General features: G+C 39.9%; 1 protein-coding gene across 3 annotated transcripts in view; it reads right to left on the bottom strand.

Annotated features, from left to right (window-relative positions):
- Window positions 1-24,667, bottom strand: part of HAPLN1 (hyaluronan and proteoglycan link protein 1) — a 66,732-nt gene that overhangs the window by 30,697 nt on the left and 11,368 nt on the right. For all 3 annotated transcript variants that reach the window (XM_067316282.1, XM_067316281.1, XM_067316284.1), the window contains exon 2: window positions 5,291-5,415. In XM_067316282.1, the coding sequence (XP_067172383.1) occupies window positions 5,291-5,390 (100 nt within the window). In that variant the 5' untranslated portion in view covers window positions 5,391-5,415. The remainder of the gene's footprint in view (window positions 1-5,290; window positions 5,416-24,667) is intronic.

Genomic DNA, 24,667 nt, shown 5'->3' with positions numbered 1-24,667 from the left:
ATGCAGTCCTGAATACCTTTAATGAAATCAACGTGCCAACAGGAGGTAAGACTGCTCTTTGCCTACATTCCCATTACATGCTGTGAATATATACAATTTCTGAAGAAGAAAACAAGTTTTACTGATGTAAAACCAGCAGCTCAACAATGAGAAGAGACTGCAGGATGGATTATGAGATAATTTAAAGTGTCCTGAATGGCAAAAAAAGTAGTGAGAAATTTTAAGGGAAAAAATAAATGCAAGAAAATGGAAAGAAATAACAGGTAACATCACAGAAAGTGGGAAAATGTAGTAAGGTGGAGCAAAGGAAGAAAGATAGAAGGAAAGAGGCAAAGCATGAGTCTTGGGAATGTCAGAATTAGTGTATGAGGTCAGGTTAGTAGTACCTCTACTCTAATATCACGTTTTTCGTAAGTCAAGAAACTCTAGGCAACTTCATTCTCCCTACTGGTTCTGTCTTGTTTTGAAGAAAGAGAGGTGGATGGTGCATAAAATTCATCATCATGCAGAGCAATACAGGTGGAAATTTCATCCATTTTTGTTACTGATTAATGGATTTAACTTTCTTTTTTTCCCATAGGACATTATTAGAAAGTTTTCTTCTCGGTCCATGTTGTAATATTTTTTGGTATGTATAAATATACAGGCATAGAAGGTTCTTGAGAGGCTAGAAGCGTGTGTTGCATCTGAAAAGTAAAGAAAAACTACATAATAAATTCACTGATATTCAAGGAAAAGATAAAGTTTGGTCCTTCCCATACCAAACTTTGTATTCTCTTCCCCGGCCTTTCTTGCTGTATTTTAAATCTTGAATGAATTAGAGACATATGTTAAAGACTCCTACCACCTTCAAGAAATTAAGTTGGCAATTACTGTGATAGCTGAGTCAACTTTTTGTTTATTTTGCAGAATGGCAACCTACAGAAGAATCTTCTTATCTCTGAATGATGCTCTGGCTCTTTGAATTATGAGGGGAAGACCCAGAAACTAGAGTTTACACTGACAGCAGGATCAGAGATATGCATACAGACTGAGAAAACAGAAAGGTATGGAAGCTTCATGAGAACCAAGCCTGTAAGAAAGATGGGAGTCTCAGGCTAGAGAGGATCCTAAAGACAGTCTCAACCTGATTGACATGTGTCTGGACTACTGGTGCTGCCATATTCTTAGTACGAATGGACCAACAGAGGCTACACAGGTAGTGTGCTTTGAGGGCATTTTGGGAGATGTTCAAAGATTGGGAAGTGTTCAACCTGGGGCTTGTCTTGTGGGAGGACACTCCCTAATACACTGATTGCTAGTCCTCTGTGACTGCGACTGGCATTGCCAATAAGAAAAACTCTAAGTGAAGAAATTAGAGGAAAGATTTAGGAGAAGATATCTATGCCTAGAGTGATGATAAAGAAGAGGTGTTTAGAAAAGCTGACAGATGCCATCGTTTTAAGGGAGGGGACAGGTGAAAGATAGACAAGATATGATCTGCCAATATAGTCAGAGAACAATATAATCAATGAAATGCTGTTTGTTCTGTTTAGCAAATGTTGAGTCTGGGAGAGACAGCAGAAGTCTGTATACTAACAGAAGGGCAGCAGAATGGGGGAATTAGATCTTCTGGTTCCTGACACAGAACTGCCAAGGTAGACAGAAACATGCTGAAGTAGCAGTCAGGGCTGGAATATAGTATTAATAGGTGTCTGCTCTTCAGGAAAGTTGGATAAAAAAACAAAGGTGAGAACTAGCACTGTACATCAGTGCTACAATATGTTGTCAAGAAATAAGAAATGATGGCAAGGATGAAACAGGATAAGGATCAAAAGTGTGTCAGGAAGGACTGTAAGAGATCTTACTGCAGTAGTGAGAGAAGTCTTTTAAGCAGGCACAGGTTCACTTCAGAGTGTGCAATCACTATACAGATAAAGGTGAAGCACAATACAGAAATCACCCAAGTATTTTTTTTTTTCCCTGTTTTTAATAAGGTTGGTTTTGATGGTGTGAAGGTAGGTGGTGTGATGTAAATGAGTGCACTGATATGGAATGAAGGCATAAAGGTGAAAGCTGAATTCTGGAAATATAGTGTGTTTGAATGAAAAGGGTGGAAAAACAGGCTCAAATACTAACATTACTGACACTTAGTCTGTCAAACCTGACAGCAGAGATATTAGCTGATCTATCACATTGAGAATGGCACCATAAGTTGCTTGACAAAAGTAAAATAATATATATATATGTAAGGAAAATACTTTAGCCATTAACAAACGGATTAGTCTGACCTCTGCAGCAAACAAGACTTCAGAACAACTTTTGAAGAAAAATTGTTGAAGGAGAGAAATAATTAGATAGACTAGGTCACTAGAAGGTGGGATAAATGCCGTAGACATTTACAAAAGTGTGTCAGACTAATTGTTAGCAACTGTATGAAAAAATGGGTAATAAGGACAGGGAAATGTGAGGTACTGAACTTCTTGGAGCTTAGGGAAGCAACTGATATGGGAAACATGGGAAATTAGATAGGATGGAGAACATAGGTGTTTGGTTAAGTGGGTAAGGAGAGGGGAGACTGCAATTACTTGGACTGAAACATAAGTGATTGGCCTAGAGAAAGGCCAACAGACTTTCTCCTGTATCAGTGTTGAGACTGATATTCTTTAATATTTCCATTAACTTAACCTTAAAAAATAAATGGGAATTCTGAATGATTAAATTTTTGTATGTCATTAAGCATCATTGATGAAAGGAGAATATATATTTAGCATATTTGGAGACAGAAGTAGAGTGAAAAAGTGTGATATCATCTAACACAGAATGCAAGACCTAGTATGAAGAATTTCTGCTCTAAATCTTGTACTTGTTAATTGCAAGTGATAACGAAGGAAAATGACTACTAAATGTTGTCTGTCACAGTAGATTATCGATCACCACTGCAGAGTGGCCAGGGAGAGGGCAGATCTGATCCCAAGGTCTAATAAGCAAAGTATTGCTAGCTAAAAGGCAGAAATATCAATGCCAGCCTAAGATCTTATCTCGACCACAATTCTAGCTGGTCATGTTCAAGAAATACAAATTCAAACAAGAACAAGTGTATGGATGAACTACTAAAATCATGAGGCAACTGGAGGTTGTACTGTTAGAGAAGAATTTGAAATGAGAACTGTGAGGAGATACGATGTTGTCTCATTACTGTTTTAAAGTAAACATCTAAGAAGAAAAAGAGTTGTCTGAAGCTGAGGAATAATATTAGGACAAGCACAAGGCCATACAATGGCTGCAAATATATATTTAGAATTAGAAGTGTTTCTTAAGTCAGAAGAATAGGGACTAGAACTACTTTTCAGTAATGGGATTTGAAACCCAGCTTGTATAAAAAAGAAACTCATTCAATGGGAGATTACATGATGTGCAAAAGGGGACAGAAGACAGCTGAATTCATTGCCTCAGGAGATCCCTTTCAATTCTCTGTACTTGACTACACTACAAGTCTCTGCACCTTTTGTCATTCCAAAGTATTCCCAAGCTTGCAGCACATGGGGGGGGGGGGGGGGTGCTGCCTTCCTTAATATAATGTAAAATAATTTTGTGTGGATCTAACACGTGTTCCACAGACTTTCCTGATTTCCAGCTCTTTTCCAGGTGTAGCTCATCTCATGTGTTTATGCAGCATTGGGCAGAATGCAATCCCAAGCCTGATGTGATTCCACAGTGCAAAGAGGAATGTACAAAATTAATAATAAAAATACCAAGTTCTGAACTGTTTTATTCTTTTTGATTTGTGGTCTGTGCATTTCAGAGCCTGAATCAGCTGATCTTCAAAGCTCATGGTAGAGCTCAATTTTAAGCACTATCCAGCTTTCCTTCAAGGAATAAACTCTTGAGGTTCAGAGCTGAGGTTTTATGGATAAAAAGAATGACCTATCTTGAAACTTTTATCAGTTTTGAACTATCTAGCAGTATAGTCACTTGCAGACTGCACTGTACATACGCTGAAAGACTAATGAGAAGTGAACTGTATGACTTGAAAAGAAACTGCTGATTAGGCAAGTTTAAGATATACAGATTAAAGAAAATTAATTTTGAATTGGTTTAATTATATGCACTAAATTCCTCTTCCAAAAGATAAACAAAATTCAGAGTTAAGAAACAGCTTTATACTGAGAAAAGGCAAGCTATACATTCATTAGGTGTCAGCTTTGAAATTTCTCATCATCTCACAGAAGTGATGTGTCTTCATTTTGATATACACATTTGTTTGACCTTCATACTGTGAGTTTCCTTAGAATGAAACCAGCTGTCTTTTATTCTTTATTTGACCTTGAAAATTTGAATGTCTGTTTAAATAGGTGCAGAGCACCTTTAACTTCTGTGACTTTCTTGGGACTGTTAAGCACTCAGGCTCTCTTAGTATCATGCCTTGACTCTATAATTCATGTTTATAAAGAAGCTCAAATAACACAGTTTTTCAGCTGTTAAGAGAAAGGAATCAAACTTTAAAGAGAGACAGAGAGATGGAAAAATAATGCTGTGCTGCTTAATTTTGCAGTATTAATTTTAAGCAGCCTCAGTAAACATACAACTGAAGGCAGAAAAATCTCTGTTAGTTCTGCCTCCCCTTACTGCATAAATCCTCTGTTTTTTCTTATACAGAATGACCCTTAACGACTGAAGCTGGGACTGAAAAAACAGCTGCATTGTACTGCAGACTCCAACCCTGGTACAGCTATAAGCTGTAGGATTCAAAGGAACCAAACAGGATTATGCAGAAGGGCAGTATAATACTTAGTATGAATAAAGGTATGAGGACAGACACATTTCTTTTGGGGTAAGCTACTTTTTTCCCCCCCCTCATGTTTAAATTGCCCAATTTAAACAGATCTCAGATGTACTGAGTTAAATAATAAGCAGCAATTTTTATATGATATGAAGATTTATATATGACTGTCTTCTTAAAACAAATATATTCCATGAAAAACTAAAAGTATTTCAATCCATTGCAGTTGATTATTACTTTAGGTTGCATGCTTTTTTCTTTATCTTAAGACATGCTGTCCTTTACTCAGTAATCTCTGCAAGGTTGTGACTAAGTGCTGTTAGACAACGTAACTTCCATGTTTTTACATTTCTTAGAGATAATAATAATGCAACAGAACTAGAAAACAAAAGGTTCAGTCTCCAGTAATAGCATTAAAAAATAGTGCAGCAGAATAAAAAATTAAGGATCATTAAGCACATAATTTTGTCTCCCTCAGCAGTCTGAAGATACTGGTATTTTCTCATGGATATAGCTGTATTTCCTTACCTTGTATGTGAATAATTCTTTCATGCTCCAGACTTGAGTTGTCAGAGTGAGGTTCAGCCCAGCAGATAGAAATCAGCACCAGAAAAAGTAGACTCCTCATCTTTACAGTCAAAGAATCTTCTTCACTGTGAAGGCATCAGAGAGGCTTGTGAAATTTTGGAAACCTTTACAATGTTGCACGGCACAACTTGTTACAGCTAGTGATCTTGTAATGCAGCTACAAGGTATTTAACCCACTCAGATGAAAAAGTTACAATAGCTAGTAATTTTTTAGACGTGAAGACTGGACCTTTTTATCATGGACTTTCATTAAATGAAACTGGGAATCAATATTTAACTCTGTCTATGCAGAAATACAACATGAAAGAATAAAAGCATACACACAAATATGCACAAACCAAACTCCTTGCAAGACCATATGTAAGCAATACTGGTGTTTCAGAAAACTGTTCTAGTGTACTTTTGCTTTTCCAAAGGTACTGTAAATCTGGTCTGCTAATACAGTTAAAATGATCTAAAGCTATCACTATGTCTGTATTTACTGTATGATGCAATCTGATCATGATTGATAGATTTCTAGGATTAAAACAATTTTGGCATAGGTTTTGACATTTTAATAAAGATTGCAAGCGAACTTAGCAGTCAGGGTGGTAAGTTTGCTTGATCTAAGCAGTAAAGATGACAAAACATTTCTCAGGCTGATCATAAAGGTCTATTTTATTTCAGATCCACTTACCATTTTAAAGGATGCCTAAGTATACAGTGAAATGTTGGAAACCACGCACAAAGTAGGTTAGAGTTGTATATGCTACCACTGCAGTTGCCCTGATTGATTTTTCATTCATTTCTGCCTAGAATGCTGACGCACTAACTTAGCATGCCAGGTAGGGTCTCTGCAGTCAGCAGAGCTGAGCACTGCAGGGAAAATCTCTGCCAGCCTCTGAGTAGTAATTAGGCAAATGTAGACCTGAAATAGATAAGAAGGCATAAAATACAAGAACTTTCAATCTGATGTGTGTTTTATAGCAATCGCTTTTATAAATGGCAGTTATTTCCCAACTTTGCCTTTCAAGAGACTGGATTTTTTCCCCAATCTTCAGATAGTGTCGGAATTGTTAGTATGCTTTCTTTCTAGTGCACAGAGAGGTTTACATTCCTCTTTTGCCTCTAACAGAGCTAGAGCTGTCAAAATTGCAGGGTACTCTTGGTCAGAACCTGCTTCAGGATCTCAGCTTTGCAAACAACCTCTATCTCTAAATGTATTCAAACCTCTATGTGTTTTAAATCAAGATCCAAATATTGTAATCTGAACCCATCTCTGTTATGGGCTACAAGGCACAAATGCTATTGTCATTTTTTTCATAGAAGAACATGCATGTTACTTGCCTGCCCTTCCATTTCTTCAAAAGAGCTTGGGTGAGAGTCCAAAGTCAATTCAGCATCCCTTATTGTGGAGTATCTAGAGGTAGGACAAGTGATGGCTGCATGCTATTTTCCAGGTGGTCCACACTCAGTAACCCAAGGCTCTCCAGACACTCCCTCTTTCCTGAAAAGCTTGGCAGCCTGATGACCTCCATTTCACAGAACAAGGACAGATGTGGCTCCCTCTAGAGCACATCAGCCTGAGTTTGCAGGGACTGGAGGGTGCACGCAAGTGCAACAAGGTGTTCTTCTTTCCTTGCTGGACTGTCAGCACACTGGCTCAAGACAGAGCAGAGTGTCCATGTGTTGGGACATACATCCCACACTAGGCACCTGATACATTTTGTCTAAGAGGGAAAAATGCTCCAGTTTCTTTCTTTCTTTCTTTCTTTCTTTCTGCTAAGGATTAAACCTTTTTTTTTTTTTTTTTTTTTTTTTTTTTTTTTTTGGGTGAGGGAGAGCGTTACTTGTTCAAAAATAGCTTGGTTCACAAAGCAGTTTTGATTTTGAAGCAGACCATGCAATGCTTACATGAAGGTCCTTCTGTTTGCATTCCAGTCTCCAGCTTTGAGCCCACGCTGGCTCCAAAAGGCCCTGAGCACTGCAAAGCTGCTGCTGTTCTGCAGTGAACTAGGCTGTGCTAAGTCAACACAAGCTGGGAAGGAATAAGGCTGGCAGGGGCTCTAATGCCTGCTCCGAGGGTGCCTTAGTTGCTCATTAACACTTTGGCTCTACCCTCCTCCTGTAAGCCTGCTCTTTTTGATGGTGCTAGTGAGAACCATCCCCCAAACCAACTGACAGATAGTACTGCCGTTTTTGGGGACAGCATCTCCTGCTTCCCTAAGCTGTGTGTGCAGGGTCTGGGAATCCACCAAGGAACAAGAAAGATTTTTTTTCTGGTTGCATGAATGGAGATCTCCACACCTTATCAAGGTCACCTTCATATAATGAGGAAAAGCCCTCCACTTATCCAAAGCTTCCCTGGGGCAATGATTATCAGAACAAGCAGTTACAGGATTAGCCTGTTGAACTGAAGGAGCCATATGCACCTTTTAGAGATATTTCAGTTTACTTGCAGATACAGGCAAATGTTACTCTGTGATGGAGTGAAAGCATCATACAAGTAAGGTAAAAGGCAGACGAGTTACTGACTGATGTGGGACTCAGGAAATCTGTTCTTCCTTCCTTTCTTCCCCAACCTCCTGGATGCAGCTGAACAAATTCCTATGTCACATGCCACAAATATGGTACAAAATCAACCTTAGAGTTTTGATCTGTAGAACAACAGGGGTTTTGGAGGGAAATACCAGATATGGTGGTGCTTTAACTTTGATAATAGACAAGGTGACTGTGGCTAGGCCATTTGGTTTTCCCTAGTTGTTAAGGATGGAAAGGACAGCCTAGTGTTCACTGTATGTGCAGGAGCATATACGTGCACACAGTTAGTGTGTGCATGCATGGCTGTGGTTTCTTTGGCTCCAGTAAAGCTCATCTCCACTGCTAAGGGGTGTTTTTGTCTTTGAAATGCCTCAAATTGCACACAACTAGCAAGAATTTCAAAGCTATTTCATGGGGAAGCAAATGCCTGGCCCACCTCATAAAAAATTTATCCATCACATATCCACACTTAATTCACGAAGCCTGTTATATTTGTGGTTGATCAACTGAGAGTAAAGTTTTAGCTGGGCAAAAGTGTGCTGTTGAGGGAGATAGTTCAATGCTCCATTCTAGTCTGAGCAGCTTTAAGGCTGCTCCATTTCTTTGCCATCTGCAGTGGGGGTGGAGAAAATGAGGCTCTCCGAAGTCAGGTCTACCCTGACCTTGTACCAATCTCCTCCAGGAATTCCCCAGGATGGGAGCTGGGGCATAAAGCCAGAGCCAATGTAAAGCAAATTTACAAGGCCAAGAATCTGACCCTTGCTATTTTGTAGGTTATCCAAAAATCAATCAGCCAGAGGAATTTACATCCTCAACTCTAGCCAAAGAAAAAGAAGTCAGACTCCATTTCTGCAGCAACCTAGGAAGACCTCAGGGGAGAAATGAAAGGTGTGGATGTTTTCATATTAAAATTAATAAAATTTTGGCTAGGAGTCAGTGAATTTTGAGGAAAAAAATGATAATGGTTAGTCATACTCAAGAAATCTGCACTGGTTTCAATTACTGCAGTTTATACAATCTTCTGTCTCGCTAGACTGGGTTACAAAGAAGCTGAATATTAATTTTTAAAGAGAGATCTCAAGGCTCAGGGAAGTGATCATGGGGACTATGCATTAAGTTTTTAATTTCTCTAAAACTGTTCATTCTTAGATGCAGTTTGAAATTCTGATATTAATCATCATTTGCTATACACAACCATAACTGATTTACTTCTGGCAAATCTAAAAGACTATAAAAAACTGCTATTTGTATTTTAATACAATATTCTGAGAATTAACAAAATGCCTTCAGTTAATTCAAATACACATGTAAGAAACAATTCTCTGAAGAATACAGAATACTGAAAAATGCAAATTAGGTTATGTTTCAATCTTTGTTTTTACTACAGCAGCACTTATTATTTATTACTATAGCTATCTTCTAGCTACAGAGCACAAGAGCAGCCACACTGTGCAAGGTCAAAAGACCATCTAAGCTCAATATTTTCTCTCTGACAGTGGTTAAAAGTCTAGGGAATGCCTATGTTTACAGGAGTTAATTTTTATCTTAAGAATGGCGATATCCTGCATCAAATGCTTGCTTTCCATAGATGGAAGACCTATGGAAATCTGAGCTCACAACGCTCAAGAACATATGGAACCATCATCTCGTATGATCCAGCTGCTGCCACTGTCATTCTGATAAGATGGTGCTTGAATGGGACGTAAGCTCTTGCCAAAATCACACCAAGAACTGACTGCTTTTGTGGAAATATCCTTTCTGTTCACAGAATCACAGAATGGTTGAGGTTGGAAGGGACCTCTGGAGATCATCTAGTCCAACCCCCTGTTCAAGCAGGGTCACCTAGAGCACATTGCACAGGATCGCGTCCAGGCAGGTTTTGAATATCTCCAGAGAAGGAGACTCCACAACCTCTCTGGACAACCTGTTCCAGTGCTCTGTCACCCTCACAGTGAAAAAGTTTTTCCTCATGTTCAGATGGAAGCGTCTGTGTTTCAGTTTGTGCCCGTTGCCTCGCGTCCTGTCACTGGGCACCACTGAAAAAAGTCTGGCCCCATCCTCTCGACACCCTCCCTTCAGATACTTGTACACGTTGATAAGATCTCCTCTCAGCCTTTTCCTCTCCAGGCTAAACAGGCCCAGCTCTCTCAGTCTTTCCTCATAAGAGAGATGCTCCAGTCCCCTAATCATCTTCGTAGCCCTTCGCTGGACTTGCTCCAGTAGTGCCGCATCCCTCTTGTACTGGGGAGCCCAGAACTGGACGCAGTACTCCAGAGGTGGCCTCACCAGGGCTGAGTAGAGGGGGAGAATCACCTCCCTCGACCTGCTGGCAACACTCTTCCTGATGCACCCCAGGATACCGTTGGCCTTCTTGGCCACAAGGGCACATTGCTGCCTCATGGTTAACGTGGTGTCCACCAGCACTCCCAGGTCCTTCTCAGCAGAGCTGCTTTCCAGCAGGGCAACCCCCAACCTGTACTGGTGCATGGGGTTATTCCTCCCCAGGTGCAGGACCCTGCACTTGCCTTTGTTGAACTTCAGGAGGTTCCTCTCCGCCCACCTCTCCAGTCTGTCAAGGTCCCTCTGAATGGCAGCACAGCCCTCTGGTTTATCAGCTACCCCTCCCAGTTTTGTATCATCAGCAAACCTGCTGAGGGTGCACTGTCCCTGTTTTAGATCTTGAGACTGAGACTCCCTCACAACACCCATATACCCATAAAAACCCCAAAGAAAAGGGTATTGCAACAATATACCAGGCCATCTTTTTGCATGTGTAATTTCATGGTGCAAAGAAGGTTTAGGGGTAGAGGAAGCTAAAAGGAGATACCTGCAGAAGAAAGAAAAGAGGTACCAGTGCAGAAGGACTGAGAGAAAACTGAACTCCTGGGACAGACACATGCGACTTCTTTATAAAGGGTTCTGTTGTGCTTTTTCCTGTATTTAACAGTGAAGACCAGCAAGCAAGAGCAGTAATTAATGTTATCTAAAACAGATGATAGAATCAGTAAAATCAGTCCGAATAATTTAGGGTTGAAATAGCCCCCAAAATCTGTGGACTATTCACATCTGGACTCCTTACAAAAGGGGATTCAGTGTCCTGCTTTCAATTAGCATTTCTTATGGCTGGCCCAAGACAGCTTCCCACCCAGCACATGCAAGCAACTCAGGAAGCAACTGCTCATCTCTCTACTGACTGTACAGGGAGTACAAGTATTCTGACTCATCCTGGTAGCACTGACACACTCATTTTAGATGTTTTGATGCCAAAAGCGGGCATCTAAATTAGGCAATATGAAAGGCTGCCTTGCTCTTGAAGGGCACCTAGCTTCTTAAAAGGGTAAGTATTCACAGTCACTTTCAAAGCTCTTTCTGTCCTCCAAAGATAATGGTACAACACTCAGTTCCAGCTACAGACTTAAGACCTCAGTTAGCAAAATCAGATGAAAATGCACTGCCTGCTCTGCTCCCTTACACCATCTAGTCTAGATTCTACTTTTCACTTATTTTGCTGAAAAGAAAAGTTATTCCAGGTGAAACAAAACAAAACAAAACAAAACAAAACAAAACAGGCTGATAGAATTAAGGTTAGACAGATTCAGCAGATTGCTCGCTACTTTAAACTGTTCTCCCAAAGGAAATTTTGCTGATGCCATGGCAAAGGGAAAGAACAACTGATGGCATAGTAATGGAAATGGTCATATACTGAATTAGAATGACTTAGCAAGTTTTCGAACACCCCCTCCCATGCTACTTCATCAGTTGAGGTTATTTGGAAAATCGTGAGGACCATGCAAGTCTTGGGGCCATCTAAAGTGCCAGATGGTCAATGTCTGGATAGCAGGTTGTCATGGTAGTTCTCTAACCATAGGCAGAATAGTTCAGTGGAAAAACAGCATGACCATTCAAAGACATCTGGAATCCCCTTGAGTCTATTAATTCCCTGGGAAGAACGCTGATAAATTGCTTGCAGGGAGAAAGAAAATATCTTTAAGATCTCTGAAGCGTCTGCCCTGTGTTAGAAATGAAATTTATTCCAGACACACAGGGCAACAACGACACCAATGCTTTCGTCACTATTCATAGAGTATAGCCAAGGTTCATGTGGTTCGGCTTTATGACTAGAATTTAGAAAATCTGGTACTGTAGGCTCAGTGCGAACATGGATAAGAAAAATGTGCTGCAGTTAAGCCCTATCACGGATAGAATACTGGTCACTCAGTGCTTTGAGTAGGTTTCTTTCTTATTCTTTAAATAGGACTATATACATATGCCTTTAGATCAGGAATCTGGACATTTTTGCTTAAGTAAAGCACCATCACCTGGCTTATAATAGGATCAGGTTCATTACGTGTTCTTCAATAACACCAAGCATGATGCCATAGAAAGGGAGTGCAGTATTTTATGGTGTAAAGTGGATTCTCTAGTTTGCAGTCCCTGTCCCTGACAGTTGCTATTGCAATCTCCATATCTCAGTGGTTTTCAAAAAATTTCTGTGATCCAGCTCAAGAGCTGGGTCTCCAGCTAGGTCATGCTTGTATTCTGCCATCTTCTTGCTGTGACACCCACAAGCCTCTTCCAGCCTTGAGTAACCCCTCTCATTGGAGATCAGTATGGAAACTTGATATCTCTTCCCTCATTTTTCTTGATTCTTGGTCATGTTTATGAAACTATTTTTCATCAGTCTCTTGCTGCTTTCCCCAGGCCTCTTCCTATTACCTAAAGTTCTTCCTCAAATTGCAGCCTTTGTTGCAGCTTTATTTCCTAGGCACCTGGGCAACTTTTGCCAGGCTATTTGCTTTGGGAAGTTCTGCCAGAGTCTTTTCAGCATCTCTAGCCTCCACCCTATTACTGCTTCCCCTCTTTTTCCCAAGGAAGTTTTTCTGTCCTTCTCTCTATGCAGATTTTCTGCTTCCTCCCTCTTGTCAACAACCAGGTGGTTTCCAAGTCCAGATGAACAGATTCAGTCTGTCTTGGGTCTCCTGTGTCCCTACAGTAGATACACAGCCACTGCCTCATAATACAATTACAGGTCACTGCCAGTTCTCTTTTTCATGCTCAGATTTTTCACATAATGACATAAATGTATAATGACTTAAGTTTCTAGCAGGCCCTTCCCCTGAATGTTGATGAAAGCTGGATGCCTATCTTCTTTGGATCATTAAAAAATCATATATATGGCATATCATACAGGTTCTTACAAACCATTCTTTTTATTTGTTTGTAAAATTATCATACTATTAATAATTACTATAGTTGCTGTCTTTTGGAATTTGCATTATTTTATCCAAACTTGCTGCTCTAGATTTCACACTTAAAAGTGAATTTTTAGTACAATCCATTGGCCATTTCTAAGTGATCTGGCTGAATTTTGGCATTTTGTCTCCTTGCTTTATTTTATTTTTTATTTTTTTATTTTTTGCAGTACAGAATGAAAGTTTTTTTGTGAGTAGTGAAAAGACAAAGCATTTTATTTAGTTTTAGATCAGGACATTTGAGTAGGAGGTCTCTGAGACTGTTAGTTCCCACTGGTCACCTTCAGTTTACTGAGCTTCAAAGGAGCAGTACTACCTGCCTGGCAGCTAAACGTTGCCAGGTGCATGACCCAGGATGACAGGAAACAATTTTTTTCTGAACCATTGGTCTCATTTCATATCTTTCTGTGGTGAATGGGAGCTCATCTGTCCTAAAACCAATGCCATCTATAGAAATCAAGCCAGTAGAAGATGTTTTCAGAGCACAGGTCCCTCAAGAGTCCTCCTCTCTTCTCAGCTACTGAAAAACTGCTGATGCTTTGAAGCAGGCCTGAAAGATTTACAAGAGCAAAGTCTTGTTTAATTGCTGCCAAGTGTAAGAGTAAGCTACCTGGAAAAACTGATTTTCCACACTGAAAACATAACAATCCCAAAACCCAAATCAAAGACCACCCCTTATAATAATTAAAAAGAAAAAAAAAAAAAGAGGCAGCAAAATTCCTTTCTGGAAATATGACAAAAATGAATGAATTCAAGAGAAGTTTTGTGTCATTCTAGATAGAAACCTTCTGGATTCTTTCAAACTTTTTGACAAATCACTCCAGCCAAATGATCTGATCACATCTTAAAACTTAGGCTTACACTTTTTGTGTAGGAGATATTGTGAAAGTTAATGGAATGGAAAAGTCAGGAGATGGTCCACGCACTAGAAATATGCAGATAGGCAAGGTCCTGAGTGTTTTAGCTAAGGGAGCTACAAAATTTCTATCCTGGCTGTCCCAGGATTGATCTGATGAAGTTCTCATTCCTTGTCCCCATCTAAGCTGACTATACCTGCCAAAAAAAAAAAAAAAAAAAAATTAACAGTGCCTGCACATCCTTGAAGGATGCTGCTATGGAAGGGAACAGATGCACTGCCAGACTTGCTGGGTGTGGAGCCCAGCTCCAGACCCTTCTGAGGAATTACTAGCAGCCTACCATTTTTGGCATGGATCCTGGTGCAAAGCATAAAATGAGGTCTCTTGTCCAGGCTGCCGTGAGTGCTAAATCCTTCTTCCCTCTTCTTTGTGGTCCAACAGTTGCCCTGTCTGAACTCTCAATGTCATTGGGAATTACTTTAATAAGCAACTCCATTTCCTCAAGAAATAGTAACAGTAATAAAAGACCCTACATATTTTTTTAAACTGCTGCTGCATGTTGCTGAAGCAAGTCTCCCCTGAATCACTGCTTTTAAGATGGTAAACAATTTACTTTTACCACAGCAATGTTTTCATGAAACAGCTGCTTCTTACTGCAATGATACATAAGCTTCTTTTGGATATTCAGGCACAAGGAATTAGCTGTTGGTGCAGCCAGATCGAAGCCATATGTGGATCACTTGTCAAAGCACAAGTCTTTCAACATTTTTGTAAATTGAATTAATCAGCAATCAATGGCAAAATGCACTGAGATCAGTTATTCTAAAGAGGAGGAAGGTCTAGAGGTTAGGGCATTAGTTCAGACTTTGGGGGACACGGGTTCAGCGGAGGTGGTGGGGAGAGGTCATTTTGTCACCGCTCACTCACTAGCTGTGGCAAGGTGCAACAGTATTTTCTGTCGTTCAGTGGGTGTTGCAGAGGTAAATACACTCTGCGTTAGAAGGAACTCACACATTACTGCAATGAGAGAAACACCAGTTTCCAGCAGAAAAGGGGACCTCTTCCTTGCCAATTACAAACACTACAAGCTTTCATGTGCTGCCATATGACAGGTGACCATATGTACTTGTGCATACATACATGCAGATGTTTATTTACATGCTATCAAGCTTCCCTCTACTTTTCTTAACTATATTTTCATCACATTATATTAAGACTGAGAAACACTGGAAAAACACAAGTCATCGGTTTGTTTAGTCAACTTCATGTCAGTTAAATTCTACTGGAAACAAATAATGAACATTTCTAAGATTGTGGATTTTTCTATGACAAATTTTCTAAATAAACATAACACTTCCAAACCTTATTACTAAATGATGTTACCTCAATATTATGCATACCCTTTTCTTTTCTTTCTTTCTTTTTTTTTTTTTTGGCTTAGAACACAATAACATCAGTGGGCATACCATGAAGTCACATTATGGTCTGAAAGCAGGGTTTTTTGTTTTGAGTAAGATAAGTGCATGACATTCAGTTGTTTATAAAAAATATATTCTATGCTGGTTTACAGATATGATAACAGAGATTTGCACAAACATCCTTTGTCAGTCAGATGTGAGAAAGATGCCAAAAATAAGACCATATTCAAAGTTCTAGATTTTATATCTACCAATTGCAGGTATAAGCAAATAGTGATTGCAGTTCTGCATTTTGAATTAAGTTAACAGCAACACTAGAAAAAAATAGAAAAATAACTTATTGGAAACAAGAGGAAAAGACAACCATTTGAAAACTAAGGTTGTGAACTGCAGGTCTTATAGAAATATGTCAGGGAACCTGGACTGGTTCTCTGTGACAAGTGAGTGGTAAATGTACTGCCAGTGGAGGAGAAAAGCTTTGCCACAGGTAGGGCATACGAGGCTAGTTCTGTGTTTTTATAAAAAATTGATACAATTCCTCTACTTGGTTTCCTGTAAAACAATAAAACTTTGACTGTGATCCAACCTGGGAAATTATTATTTAGGATTGAGGAGGCAGAGATTAGTACGAGAAGGCAAGGACTTTTAAAAAGGGGAAATGATATTATAGTTGTGCTGAAAACAGGAGTTTTGCTACAGGAAGTTACCAGATGAGTTCAAGGAGCAACCTTGGGACTAGATTTATTTAAATGGGGTATTTTAATTAAAGATCTGATATAACTTGTGGCTATATATGAATTTAATCTGTGGTTGGTACTGGGTGGAAGGCATTGTTCATATGGAGGGGACGCCACACGTGGTACTGGATTAACTGGGTGATTAGTGAGGTGTCCTCTGGGAGTGCTGACATAGAAACCAATGGGTTTGGCAATAAGCAGAGCTGGAATTACCACTTTGTATCTCCATGGCCCTGGAAATGCCTTCTCCAGCTCCAAAGCGTTGGCAAAGCCTTCAGACACGCCACCTGCCTTTCTGGTCCCAGGAACTTAACGTGGGACACATGCAGACAAGGGTTTGTCAGGGCAACCAGAGGAAAGGAAAACCCATCTTATGAAGAGCTACTAAAAGTGCTTGTCTTGGTTAGCCCAGGAAAACACAGCTGAGCACGGATAAAATTGCTCTTTATAATATATCACAGGGTAAATGCCAGAGAAGAAAAAGACTATATCAGCTAAAATTTAGGAATAGAACAAGTAGAGCCATAAATAAATATAATCTAGAGAGTAAATGATGTTAAGCTATAAAGAACTGGCACAGTCTTCCTCAAGATTGGGGTTGGGGGGCAGCAAGAAACGTAGCTAATTTTAAAGTGGGACTTGCATGCTCTGTGAAAATTGCCTGGCCTGAAAGGGGACTAGGATAGAAGAAGACAAGTCTCATGACACAGGGGTCCCTTTTAGTTGTTTGTTCTTGTATTCCTCATTTTAAGCAAAGTGTTTGATTAAAGCAGGTTAATCAATTCCTATTTCAAGCAGATTTTTTTTCTTTCCTTTTATTGCAGATCCAAACTCTTTTGGCTACTGTTATTAAAGATATGATCCAAGATGCTTATGTGGGGTTTTCTATTGGTCCATATTCTATTTCAAAACATGTTCTCAGTAATACTTGGCACTGACAGTAAAGCATCTTTCTCATCACTGGGACTTCTTATGAAAGATTTCCGAAGACGATTTTTCATATTCTGATTTTGCATCTGACTGTTGTAATTTTCCAAAGTAGATTCTGTTCTTTAAGTAGCAATGCTGTTGTCCCTGATACAGATCATTAAATATCTGCAAATGAAATGGAGACACATGTGCCTGGTTTAATGGTCTGGCTTTTGCAGTACTCAGCCATATGGAAGGTTTAGCTGTGTCTGCTGCAATGATTACGTGCAAAATGTGAAGAAGACATTTCTTAAAGTCCAGGTGTTTGGCAGGGCAATGCAATCTTTCCATGATGTCTTGTAGCTGTGTAACTTTTGAGATTTAGGCTGGTGTTAAAATAAAGGAAAATGGCAGCTCCATTTCTGTGCTGGACCACTCAGAACAATGTCACAAGATGTTAAGTTGAGAAAATAAAAAGAATTTCAACACATAGCCATAAACCAAGGATGTAATAGGAAAAAAACACAGGGGGCCCTTCCCAGTAAACCATCCTGTTTTAACATTTTCATGAGGAAATAGTATAATCATTTGGATAAAATTTCAGAAAAATGTAAGATACAATCTTATAATTATCTGAATAATTTGCAACTCTTTGATAAAATCATAATGCAGAACATATATTAGTAAATAAACCTAAGTTGCTTAAGCAAAATAGCATGCTGAGTATGATATTCAGTTCAGTATGTCTAATACAAGAACAAAGTTACATCATGTGCTAGTTTCAGATGTATTCAGAGTTAAAAAGATGTAACTGAAACACCTCTATCCAGGAAACACCTACATTCTGCATTACAAAATTAAGTAACTGTATAAGCTTACATCAAGAAAAAGAGCATGTGAAAAGCCACAGACAACACCAAGTTGAGATTAGTACATACAAAGAGATTTTGAGAACAAAAGTCTAAGGACATACTTTAACTTGTTGGTATACAAGACCAAACAGAAGATATTTAAAAAAAAATCAATGGCATTGTTAATTGAACTGTTCTGACATTTATTTTGAATGCCAGTAATATCTTTTGACTTTTGGTCAGTTCTTGAGATAAATTAAACCTGTGTAGATTTCAGGAAGAAAAATCAACACAACAGGTTCCTTGACAATCTCTGAATTGGAAAATTCTGTTAACAAAGAGGATATATTGATTTGGATTATACCAGACAAGGCAATGTCTTTGCTTATGCAGTAATAAGAATAGCTGCAATACTGGCAGGCTGAAAAACAATGGGGTTTCGCAAACACCTAAGCAGGATATCCAGTTTAAATAAATGGCAAACAGATAGGACTCACATACTTTTTGCAACTGTAGGCCATTCAGCCAAGTTAATTATTGGGCTCAGCATTTCTACACTCACCCAGAATAAAAGCAAGGCTTTTATTTGTGCCTTAATGTCTTCAGGATTATGCAAGCTGTTTCAACTTCACAGGCATGATTTCCCATTATCAAATAGCACTTAGCAAAGCTGTGAACCCCCTCCAATCAGTGTTACCCAATCCACATCCCCACATCTGAAGAGAAGCTGCACTTAGGAGAGCGAGTTTGTCACAGTGTGAAGGATGGTGGGAATCCCAGGAACAGTGCCATATTGCAGAGAGAGCTCTTACAGAGACCTCAGCTGTAACCTTATGATGCTGCAGGGTTGAGCCAAGTCTGCACCATTACTGCTCTTTTGGAATATATATACTCTTTCCCTAAGCAGCTGCTACAGGTGATCACTAGATGGGGTCATGCGGCAAGGTGGACTTTTGCCTTGACGCATTACAGCCCTTCTTATGCTCCTCCTCCAGCTACCAAAACTTCCCTGGCATTTTGGGGCTGAGTACCTGTCCCACAGACCTCAGGGACATGACTGTCTCCAAAGACAAGAGTGAAATTTCCAAAGTAAGTGCCATTCACTGCAAATAGGAGTGTTAAAACTGTGGCCTGGAGTGAAGAACTGAAAAGCAATGGAAATAATATATTACCAGTTGAAAGACTTCCTCTAGAAAAGGGCTTGAGTGGAGGCACTCCCTGCCCCTAAGGGCTGCTAGGGGGCAAAGCCCCATTTCTCAAGCTGGTGTATTAATAGGGCGGTTGTGGCCATTAGCCTCCGCTGCCCTGCAGGGAAGAAGAGGAAAGTGGAGGAGCTACAAAGGCTGGCCCTGGAAAGTCGGTGTTTGTGCTCCCTCCTTCCCAGATGCTCCATAGTCTCTCCTACAGAATAACTGTAATTTTTCTCCACGTCACATGCAACACTGCCTGTCTTAAGCATTTATCAGCCCTGGATAGATCTGTGCCAAACATCAGCAAGGTTTCCTATTTCCTTACTGCTTTTACAAATTGGCATTGTGATTTTCAACCAGGAAAATAAATTACGGGATAAACAGAGATACAGGCTTCAGCTTAATCCAGCTTGTACCTCAGCAATTTGTAGAAATTTCCCAAGCTACATAAGCTACAGAGCAGCCAGGGCATGGGACACTGTTACATGGTCTCTCACTTACCAATAGCTTCAGTTGTGCAGGGTCAGCTCTGTTTCATTTCTTTCTCAAAGGCCAAATGCAAAGATTCACTTACATCCAAATGCCAAGGTTCACAGGGTAAATGCCATTCTCAAGGCTGGTTTTTCCAGGGAAGAGTTTTTGAAGAACTAAGTAGGAAAGAGAAATAAAACCCCAAACATCCAAACCTATCCTGGTGAAGACCTCCATAAACCAGCCCTAGCAGAGCTCCACCTCCCAGCCTGAGGGCTGCCAAACAAGATGCTGGGGAGCTGTGCTAATCCCTAATTAAGTTTAATCTGCACTAGAAAAGGTCTGTTGATTTAGCTAGATAGGTAGAGCAATGCTGAAAGTACAGTCCTAATGTAAGCATAGTTATAAGAGACAAAAAAAAGTCTCTGAGAGCATAATTTATAGTAGTTTGGTGAGCAAAATAAACTATTTTCAAAGCAGAGGTTTCTTTTGCTTGAGCAGCTGCACCAGTGATACATGCCACAGTGCACAAGTGACCTCTGGAGCAGCTGCAGACACCGAGTCCTCTCCCGCCATCCCCGAGGCCTCCCTGCAGAGAGCGAGGGTCTGCTGGCCCACGGGGGCGGCCCCCTGGGTGCGGGGCTGCTGAGGGCTCCCACCTGAGTGCAAGGCTCGATGTTCTGCCTGAGTCCCAGTGTGGAAAAAAAAGTGGATCCCATCTTAGGTCCCCATAAGAAACTATGTGCATAGTGTGTGCACTGTGTGTGTGTATATATACGTATATAGATATTCATGTATGTATACACAACCATTCAAATTTTGGCCGTTGAACCTATTTTAATAAAATAAGTATGCTTATGACTGGCATGATTGCATCAACAAAAGTTGGTAAGTTGAAGCAGCTGGGAAGAATTCTGTCACTACTTTTCTAGAGATGTCTAGAAGATGCAAGGGGAGAAATGACTGAATACAGAACCTGTAACAAAAACAATTTCTGTCTCTCCTTTTTACTCTAGCAGCATCAAGACAAATTCTTTCTGCTCTGAAAAATATTGATTATCTATGCAGTTGCTATGGACTCCAGGGAGAAAGTGAGTCCAGACTCACATAAAATTGGCTTGCTATCCTCTGGGATTTGACACTCAGATAAGGGACCTGAACAGATCCCAGAGTCAAATCTCCCCCCCATCCCTCTTCCTTCTTGTGTATTGGTTACTTTGTGTCTAAAAGGGGTTATTCATGTGCAACTGCTATTTTGACATTCTCATAGGGCTTGCACATCCAAGGGGAGAAAACTTTGTGATTTTAGGGACCATGGCTAGTATTATAGCAAAATAATATTAAAGAAAATGTCACTGAAATTAGCAGAAGATGAAAAAAACCTGGGTTAATCGGCTGACAAACAATAATAATCTTATAAAATAGCCTTGTCTTTTGGTCTATTTGAAGAACAGATACTACCTAAAAAGTACTTCAGCAAACCTCAAAATGAAATTATATGAAAAGCATAAACATAAGAAATGAGCTTTTTAATAATCTAGTCTCACTAGAAGTGCTGTAGACAGTAGAAATCTATTTCTAAGAAATCAGGTCATTGCTCTAATTAAATCTGACATAGACATGAAAGCATACATACAAGTCTTCATTTAAAGAAGAACAATTTTGCATCTCCAGCATGCTGCTAAAAGATAATACTACATTGTAGCAACGCCTTTGAACCCTGCTAGTTTCATCTGAAATTTGCCTGAGGTGACCCACATCTTTTGAGGTATAGGCATGGGTTTGTTTTATATAAATTTAGAGCAAGAACATTTTTTTATAGACTAACTTGTGGCACTTAGCTTTAATCCTTGCTGACATGAAGGCGGAACAATTCCTGCCATTAGCTACCAGAGGCATTTTACTCTCAGGGAGTCAGTGTCAATGTTGTGCTGCAGGCAAAAGTAATTTAAGAAATGCAACACACTCTCTTCTGTGGGAAGGGGAGAGTAATTGCAGCAATGACACAATTTTTTTTTCCCAGCACATCTTCTCCAAGAAAATGTGGGTGTGGAGCTGTGGGAGGAGAGAGGCATGCTTTCCAGCTGCACATTTTAATGGCACTGCACTTTGAGGTGGGCTTTCCATGGGTCACACAAAGGAACACAGCTCTCCCTCAGCTGTAATGCAACTCCACATGCATAAATGCTATAGTAAGTAAAGCAGGTTGTACTTTGGCTGTAAGGGAAAAATATGACTGCAGGAAAGACTGCAGGTTTCACAGGGCTGGTATTTCCCGTTCAAGCAAGTGGGCAAACTGGAGCGGAGACGCACTGAAGTCTGCCACCCAGCCCCACAATCACTGAACAGCAGCCCTTTCTGCATAACGCAGAAGGTGCAGCAATGGATTGCATCTCTTGGGAGCAGAGCGGCAGTGGGAAGAGAAAATCAAAGCAAGAAAAAGAACTGAGAATGTGCTGTGGCTGTGCACCTTTCTGTATACTTACTACGTGAGTTTGTAGGTGACCCCTATTTCACAACTGGGCCATTAGAGGCTGTAAAACCAGAGGCTATTTAAGAGCAGAGAAATTCCCTTCATTTTTACTATAAAAGGACTGGCACACATATTTTATGGGGGATTTTAAATTGCTCATGGTGGGGGGGGGGGAGGGGAGGGGGGAAGCCTTCAACACAAGTCCTCTGCTGCAAACACCTCTGTTTAAATGTCTCAGATTAGATTTTGTTGGAAAAAAGATACTGGCACACTCATAACCCAACATACTTTCCATTATAAACTAATTTCTAGTGTAAACACTGAATGTACAATCTATAAATAGCACCTTGACTACAACATAGACTTTCATTATGTGCTCTGAATTCAGAAATGATATTTGGGGTTTAGCTGATTTCTTGCTTTACAGTTCTTCATCTCTCCTATCATTTATTTACTATATCTTTACCTTTTAATAAAATTTCATAAAAACCTTCTTTAAATCATGTTCTTTTGACAGGAAATAAAAGATTTGGCTGCAGTGAAAGGACCTGCACTTTCTGTTCAGTGAGCAATAGTGTAGATCCTTGTATCTGGGCATTACTAGCACTAAATCCCAAAAGAACAGTGTGGAAAATGGTCTGGTATCTTTAATTTAATATCCAACCTCTCTATGCTCATTTTGAACTTTTATGGCTATTGAGGAAGGACTTTGTCAGTCAATTGTGAGTTTATCTGAAATAATTTCTTTCACCTTTCCTCAGAATGCAAGGAAAAGACTAATGCTGGCACTTCTTTGGAGGGTGATTGGAGCAGCGGATGTTAGAGGAGTGAGAAAGCAGCTGCTGCTGCACAGTCGTGGCTCTGCCTATTGCTCCTGTTCATCCAGCAGCTGGAGGATAGCTCTCCACGCATCTCTCCTCTTGCTCTGCTACAGCTCTGCCTGCCTCCCAGCCTTGCCCTGTGGCAGAGGAGGCCTGGCCAAGGGAAGGTCTAACCACTTCTCCTCTGAATTACAGAGGTCATTGTCACCCTCAGGATTAAGAAGCAAAGAATCAAAAGGGAACTTGACTTTGTGACATCTTTATGAAGCCCATACCCACATAAATACAATCAGGAAATCTGCAGAGCAAGGGTTGATGCACTGGCCAAGAGTTGGCGCAAGGCTCTAGACATGCGCTGATGGGTCAGACCAGGGGTGCTGTCTGCCAAAGGGGCTTTGTGAAGGCACCCTGCTTGAGAGACAACTGATGGCACGGTCATGCCCAAGGCTACAGCTCAGCTCACAGTTTGTGGCCTGTCATTGCCTACAAGGTGGCAGGGCTAGCTGGATGGAGACATATTTCCAGTGCACTGGAAAATTCATGTTCCCAAGTTCAGCTTTCTCAAACCTATACTAACCACCTTTTCTGATGCCTTCCTGAATACTGTTACTCTGATTTCTGAGTCCCTCCTTCAGCACATGGAGGAATAAAACCACTATGACAGTAGCAGACTATCTAACCCAAGGACCTGGGACTGAACACAAGATATATTGACATGACAGATGATCTTGGTGGCCAGCAAAAGAAATAATTTTACCTGCTTTGAATATGTAGTAAGAAATAGCTAGAAGTATTCCCATTAAGACTATGAATTTATGAATTAATCATTTCAGAAGCTATGTATATTTTAAAGGGAGGATGAAGTCAGAAAATAAGAGTATTATTGGCCTCTGAGTCAATGAGCCAGAAGACATTAGCATATGCAATCTTTACTGTAATTATTTAACGTTTTTCAGGCTGCTGTGTTAACCTTTGGAAAAGTAAACAATGGAAAGTTACATGACTATTTTCAACAAAGTATGACTCAGAATTGCCTTTTTTGTCTTTTTTACATGGAACAATAACCTCATTGCTCAAAGCACTTTGGCCTGATTCTTCATTGCCTTCTAGCTTGTGCATTTATATCTTTGCAAAGTAGACAGAAAAAAACCTTCTTAAACAAGGTGAATAATGGGGTTCCCATGCATTGAAATAGGTGCACAATTCTCCATACTAAGCAGTACCTTATTTTTATTACTATATGTACTTTTTTTAAATTTTAACTTTAATCACTCAAATATGTACTATCTAAAATGACTAGCTGTGTGAATTTCTCTTTTCTTTTTTTTCCCATCTTCTCTCTGCAGTTCGTTATGTTTTGTCTAGAGATGAATTGAAAAGTTTCTGGGGCAGAATGTGACTTTTTTTTTAACTACTTAATTCCCGCTGCTCTCAAGATGAACCTATCTAAATTCTTATCTGTACCTAAATTTGTCTTTTCATCTCCTTACCTCTTTTAGTCTTTCATATACAGGTATCTCTTCTTTATTGTAATAATGGCTATCTATCTGATATACTGTAGATGATGAAACCCCTAAGTAATATGAGTACTAATAACCATTCTAGCTTCCAGAGAACTTGCTATTTTGGGCTTAGTGACTAGCTTGCTATAATTCAGTGTTGCATGTAGGCTCATAAACACCTGTGGAAGCAGGAGTTTGGTGAGAAGACACCTATGGGACACCAGCTGAGGAGTGAGCCATGATGTACATGCATCCACCATGCAGGTACTCTGGAATCCCTTCATTATAATCCCTCCCAAAGCCATTGGAGATGGCC

This window comes from Apteryx mantelli, chromosome Z (assembly GCF_036417845.1).
Source record: "Apteryx mantelli isolate bAptMan1 chromosome Z, bAptMan1.hap1, whole genome shotgun sequence".
NCBI lineage: Eukaryota > Metazoa > Chordata > Aves > Apterygiformes > Apterygidae > Apteryx > Apteryx mantelli.
Note: the sequence above shows the minus strand (reverse complement) of the source record. Positions and strands in the feature narration are given on the sequence as shown.